Here is a 6,996-nt window from a genome sequence, read left to right as displayed (position 1 = left end):
ATATCTGATGGACAGGCTTTGAAGTGCGGGAAGCTCAGAGGAAAATGAGATTCGAAGAGAGGCTGAGGAAAATGAAAAGAGTAGATGGGCAGAGAAGGTTTTCAGGTATTTGTATAGAAAAAGCGTTGACACGCAGTGGAGAAAAAGAACTAGGAGGCTCACCAGTAAATATACGGCTAACAGTGCGGGCGATATGGCAACAAGGAGCATTAAGCGGAAGGTCAGAGAGGCGGAGAGGACTTATTGGATGGCAGCGATGGAAGAGAAGCCGGCTCTGAGTAACTACCGAAAGGGAAAAAACGAAATAAAGAGGGAAAGGTTTTATGATAATTCAAGGGGAAGCGCTTTACTGTTTGAAGAAAGGTCGGGCTGCCTTAGAACGCGTAGTTATAAAGCGAGATTCAGTAACGAAGAAGAACATATACATGCTGCGGGGGAACTAAGGAAACGATCGAACATGTACTGATTGAATGTGGCGATATTCACCCAGGTATACGTATGGGCACGAGTCTACATGAAGCCTTGGGTTTTAGGGACAACAATGGAAAGCTGAACACGTCCGCGATAGAAATAAGTAAGAGACGGTTAGAGTATTGGTGGCAGAAAAGTAGGGATAAAGAACAAAAATAAAGAATGGGGGAAAAATAAGGTCATTCTGCCTTAAGACGCAGAGAGATAGACCGTGAATTTATATTTTTTGGTATAATAACATAGATTTAATCAAGGCAGATAAGGTATTAGGCCAACATGAAACAAGGAAGCTTTTTTCTTTTTTTTTCTTCGAGCCTGGTGGCAGACATGTCACCGCCCCGTTATAAAGGGGACGCTCATAGCATCCATCCATCCATCCGTGTCTGTTTCCCATAGCAGTTTTGCAGCGGTTGCGTCAGTTTGTGTGTACGTGTTTTCAAAGTTATTACCGAGTTGCGTGCTTGTTGCTCGTGTCGTGAAAGAGTTAGTGTGTGGTTGTTGTATTTCTGTGCATGTCACTACGGGAACTATGAGGTGGATCTGCGAATGTCGAAGCCAAATCAACATAAGGAAATGATTTGTAGCCTTCTGTACAACGTTTACCGATCGGACAAAGAGCTTATATGATCATTCACGGCCCACTCTAGTGAAACACGTCTCGCAGAATGCGACAGATGAGCAGAGAGGGCGGACAGAAGACTGGCACTATATCTGCTGTGGTTCGCGAAAAACAATTTGAAGGCGGTTTGATCGAGCGTGCGTTCACCATCACCGTGAACGGCGTTGTGAACGAGATCGCCCGCGACTAATCACGCCTGAAACCTGATGCCGTACGTACAATACTTCCTGAATATCCTGAGCACCTTGTGCCCAGGAGCCAGGATACCAGCCAAACGATAAACAAGGAATTCATACCTACAACACATTCCAGCAAAGCGCCACATGAGCACCGAGTCGGTTGCCTCCGAAGAGACCTCGGTCACTGAAGGATCTTGTGTCCAGAATTATCCTTCTGTACCTCAAGAGTGCACCAAACCCTGTGGATCCGAAATAGAAAGCGCGCAAAATGCTGGAGCTCAACACCCGCAATGCACCGCTAAAAGTCGTCACCCGTTCTCTGACCTCCCTATTTCTGTCGCTTCGCTGAAACTGCCGCGTCTACCAGCAGGAACGCGTACGTTTATTGCGAAAGTGAAGTGAATAACTTCGACAGCCTGTTCTTTGAGAAAATGGTGTACTTGAAAAAGCTTTTGCCTCAATGGCAATCAGTAGTAGCAACGGTGTACCTCGGAGGACGAGAAAATCGAAGCAAGTCCTTAAACGTAGCGATGAGGCGGAATCCCTCATCGAGGAAGTGTCAATAACAGCTCTGCGTGGCTTCGCAGCTTGCACTAAAGGCGCGCTGCCAAATATACAGAGGAGCTGACGGCCCCTATGTAGTGCTGGCTGTTGCTGTTTTGCTAAGTTCGGACATTTTTCGTGCTTTCTTGCTGTATTTCTTTCTTTTTCTCTCTTATCACTTTATTTTACAACGAAAGTGTTTTATGCCTGGGCCCACCACGGCTCTACTGACGTATTTCCGTCACGGATATGACGTTTTAAAACATTAAGGCTAACAGATGACACAGCTGAAAAAGTTCCGTCACCGAGAGTCGAGCTTACGACCTCTTGCTCCGCAGCGCGCGGCGCGAAACGATTCGGTCACGGACGGTGTGACCAGGCGCAACGTCATCAAGCATTGCAGTGACCACGCATGCGCAAGCCTGATCTGCCTATGTACAAATACACCGGCATCACGCAATAAAGCGTTCTTTCGTTTCCTGCTGCTCGGCTGTTCACATGGTGTCAGAAGTGGGGGCGGTGGTTCGTTTGATACCACCGCAAGTCGGCAATGAATGAACCCACTGACCGGCCGGAAACGCCCGTCGCGAGAATGGCGTCAACACTGCTGCAGCCACCGAGGCCACTAGACATGTCTGGGGAACGTTTTACAACTGGACCGCATGGAAACGTGAGTTTGACCTTTTTGCTACGGCGACGGGACTGAGCCAGCAGCCTAAGGAGGTTCAAGCCGCAACCCTTTTGATGACAATAGGCGAGGACGCGAGAAGAACATTCTATACGTTCAAGTTCGACAGCGAAGACGATAAAAAAGACCTCAGAATTATTTCAGCAAAGTTCGAGGCAAATTTCAAGCCGTCTTAGAACCTCACCTTTAACGAATTCCGATTTGGCTCCAGGGACCAACAAGAGGGAGAGTCGTTCAATGAATGGCTTACGCAGCTGCGAATCCTCGCGGGAAGATGCGAATTCGGCGAGCTTGAGGAACGGCTCATTCGGAGCAGGATAATTCTTGGCATCAAAGATAAGGATTTCCAGCAGAAGCTCCTCTCGGAAAACCCCTCGTTTTCAAAAGTAGTGCAAATGTGCCGCGCAAGGGAACAAGCAAAAGAACAGCTACTAGAAATCAGAGCCAGAACGGACAACCCGACAATTGCCGCAATCAAAGAGAATACAGCGCCTTGCACGCGCTGCGGTCTTGAAAAACACAAATATGGAAAGTGTGCGGCGCAGGGCAAACACTGTAACAATTGCGGCAGAAGCAATCATTTCGCTCGTGTGTGCCGTCAGCCAAAGCAAACACCTAGATCGGCCGCACGCGAAGTGAAGCAGGTTGTTTTAGGAGTTGAAGACGAGTACTTTCTAAAAGCCCTAGAAGCATATGCTATCTCCAGTGAGGACCGTTGGTCGGCGAAAATTGTTATCGCTGGTTCAGCGATTGAATGCAAAATTGACACGGGAGCTAACTGCTGTGTCATGCCTGAGGTGACGCTTCGGAAACTAACTACGCAGCCGGCGCAGCCATGCTCGACCACCTTGCGCGCTTTTTTCGGCCATAAGCAAACAGCGTTGAGTAAAATCACCTTACCGACTTCGTACATGGCTCAGACCTGTCAAGTGGAATTTTTCATCGTACCCCAGTCCGTGCCGGTAACAGTGAGTGGCGGTGTTGCAGAGCGCTTAGGACTAATATCCCGCGTACGCGCAGTCGACGCACTGCCAAGCCATGACCCAAGTGCCGGTTTCGATGATGTATTCCAAGGCCTCGGGGAGCTGAAGGGTGCTACGTACCACATCGAGCTCAAACCAGGCGCACGAGGGAGCGTCAAGCCAGCTCGGAGAGTCGCGGTTGCTCTTCAAGACCGCGTGAAACAAGAGCTCAATAAAATGGAGCACGACCTCGTCATTGCAAAGGTAACTGAACCTACTGCCTGGGCAAGCCACATGGTAGTAGTTAGGAAGGACAAAGTGCGCATTTGTCTAGATCCTTCGGACTTGAACAAGGCCATACTGAGGGAGCACTATCATATGCCGACATTAAAGGATGTAGTTCCGCGCCTGCATGGGGCAAAGTACTTTTCAACGCTAGATGCATCTTCAGGATTTTGGCAAATTAAGCTAGACGAAGAAAGTTCATTACTATGTACCATGAGCACTCCCTACGGCCGCTACAAATTTCTGCGCATGCCCTTCGGGATTGCCTCGGCCCCAGAAGTTTTTCAGCGGGCAATGCACCAGGTAGTGGAAGGCCTGAGTGGTGTCGCCGTTGTAATGGATGACATTCTCGTTTGGGGAACCTGTCGAGAAGAGCATGACACAAATCTAGCAGCTTTGTTCGCAAGATGCAGAGAGCACAACCTAAAGCTGAATAAAAAAAAGTGTCATTTTTTGCAGCCGCAAGTTCGATACATGGGTCATATCCTCACGCAAGAAGGACTTTGCCTGGATCCCGGGAGAGTAGACGACATCTTGCACGTGCCACCACCGCAAAATTGTAAGAAACTGCAGGTTTTTCTCGGGATGATGAACTTTGTGGCGCGTTTCATCCCCAACATGTCGGCACTGTCTGCCCCCCTCCGGGAGCTATTGAAGAAGAACACGGCTTGGGTCTGGACACAAGAGACCCAAGAAAGCTTCAATACACTTCGCGCCTGCCTAACAAAAGCACCCGTTCTCGCCTATTTTGCGAAAGGTGTCCCCTTGACGTTGTCCGTGGACGCAAGCCAGAAAGGGGTAGGGGCAGTTATTTTGCAAAGTGGACACCCAATCGCCTACTCTTCGCGTTCGTTTACCGAAGCACAAAAGAAGTACGCCCAAATCGAGAAAGAGCTGCTAGCCATTGTTCACGGGTGCGCAAGGTTTGAAGACTACATCCTAGGGCAGCCAGAAGTAATCGTCGAATCCGATCACCGCCCTCTAGAGTCAATATTTAGGAAACCACTATGTGAGTGCCCGTTACGATTGCAACGTATGAGACTCTCCCTTCAAAGGTTTCCTATAAAAGTGGTTTACAAACCAGGAAAAGAACTCTTTCTAGCGGATGCACTCTCGCGCTTTCCAAACCAGAAGGAGCTGAAAGAAGAATCACTGGATTTTCATGTACATGCTCTCTCTTCTCTTCCAGTCTCTGATCGGCAACTGCAGGAAATCCGGGAAGAGGTACTCAAGGATGCAGCAATGACCGAACTGTGCAGCTATTCAAGCACAGAATGGCCTGAGAGCAAGCTTCAGGTGTCTGAGACCGCACGAGCGTATTGGAACTACCGCGACGAACTTCACGTCGAAGATGGCCTTCTCCTAAGAAGCAACAAGTTGGTTATTCCGCCAACAAAAAGGCAAGAAGTACTTCGTTTGCTTCACGCGGCACACGGGGGTGAAGAAAGATGAAGGCAAGAGCCAAAGCAGTTATGTACTGGCCAGGCATGTCGGCGGATATTGCAGCTCTAGCGAAGGCGTGTCAACTTTGTCAAAGGTACAAGAGCAGGAACGCCAAGCTACCAATGCTTAGTCCCGATATACCTACTTTGCCGTGGCAAGTAGTCGGAATCGATCTTTTCTATCACGAAGGCCATGAATACCTGGTTGTGGTGGATTTCTATTCCTTTTTTTTCGAGATCAAGCAGATGCATCGAACTACGGCAGAAGCAGTGACAAACGTGTGCATGCAAATCTTCGCCACGCACGGCATACCAGCAAAGATATGCAGCTATAACGGCCCCCCGTTCAATAGCACGTGCTTCCGTGTTTTTTCAACGCAGCTGGGCATCACCCACGTGACTTCCAGTCCGCATTACCCTCGCGGTAACGGCATGGCTGAAAGGGCCGTCCAGGAAGCAAAGAAACTACTGAAGAAGTGCAGGTTTGGAACACTGGAGTTTTACAGCGGCCTGCTTGAATGGAGAAACATGCCAAGGGATGACCGCCTAAAGTCACCCGTCCAACGGCTCATGGGTCGACAGACGAGGACCAAGCTGCCCGTACTAGACTGTCACCTAGAACCCCAAACCGTGCCGACCGAAGTTGTCCGAAAGCGCCTCGACGAAATACGGCGAAAACAACGCGTCTTCTACAACAGATCAACCCGGAATCTACCGGAAGTGCACAGTGGGTCCACAGTATCTGTTTATGATACAATAAACAAGACCTGGGCACCAGCAGTCGTCATGGGCCCGGCAAGTACACCACGCTCTTATATTGTTGCGACTGAGAACGGCCAGCATCTACGACGCACGAGGGAACACCTCAGGTCCACAAACGGGCAGGTTCTCTCGCAGCAGCCAGAAAGCGCGACAGCGTCCGCGCAATCCAGTCCGCAACCGTGCACCACCGAGCAGCAAGCACCTCAAGAAGCGCTGCGTAGAAGCGCAAGACAGCGAAGAGCGCCACAACGCTATCCTCTCCCAGAGTGCCCAACGCAAACTGTTCAGCGGATGTAGTGAAAATTGAAATTTGAGTGGGTTTTTCAATGTGCCTTCGTTTAGACATTTTGTGTTCTGTTTCTTTTTCGTTTCTTTTTCTTTTTTTTCCCAAGGGAAGGAAGATGTGACCAGGCGCAACGTCATCATTGCAGTGACCACGCATGCGCAAGCCTGATCTGCCTATGTACAAATACACCGGCATCACGCAATAAAGCGTTCTTTCGTTTCCTGCTGCTCGGCTGTTCTTTTCTTGCTTTCTTGCTGTATTTCTTTCTTTTTCTCTCTTATCACTTTATTTTACAACGAAAGTGTTTTATGCCTGGGCCCACCACGGCTCTGACGTATTTCCGTCACGGATATGACGTTTTAAAACATTAAGGCTAACAGATGACACAGCTGAAAAAGTTCCGTCACCGAGAGTCGAGCTTACGACCTCTTGCTCCGCAGCGCGCGGCGCGAAACGATTCGGTCACGGACGGCACGTTATTTGCCATGCTAACGGCGAGCTATTTATATACACCATTTGCCGGTGGCGGTACTCAGAGATTGGTGGTTACATCCGCGTGTTTTGTGATCACTAGTGAGATGGCGTCAAGGGCTCGAAGAGCGCACTTTAAAGGTCGCCGCCCCACGCGGATGAGCGCGCGCCTCTATAGGGTGGTCCCTCGTGCACGCGCTTACCTGGTGATGGCGGTGGTTTGTACGTCTTGTGCTCTCACCGCAAGCTATCGTTGGGAGCACGAAGGTCACCTCGCTCACTGCAGCT

The 6,996-nt window shown here is 49.6% G+C and overlaps 1 protein-coding gene across 1 annotated transcript; it reads left to right on the top strand.

Moving 5' to 3' along the window:
- The first annotated feature begins 5,207 nt into the window (after nucleotides 1–5,207).
- On the top strand, nucleotides 5,208–6,248 carry LOC119377039 (uncharacterized protein K02A2.6-like). Its single transcript, XM_037646666.2, has one exon. It carries the CDS (start codon nucleotides 5,220–5,222, stop codon nucleotides 6,246–6,248), a length of 1,029 nt encoding a protein of 342 aa, XP_037502594.1. The 5' UTR covers nucleotides 5,208–5,219.
- Nucleotides 6,249–6,996: the final 748 nt, after the last annotated feature.

The sequence above is a fragment of the Rhipicephalus sanguineus genome, unplaced genomic scaffold, assembly GCF_013339695.2.
Source record: "Rhipicephalus sanguineus isolate Rsan-2018 unplaced genomic scaffold, BIME_Rsan_1.4 Seq329, whole genome shotgun sequence".
Lineage (NCBI taxonomy): Eukaryota > Metazoa > Arthropoda > Arachnida > Ixodida > Ixodidae > Rhipicephalus > Rhipicephalus sanguineus.
This window is presented reverse-complemented; position numbering and strand designations above follow the sequence as displayed.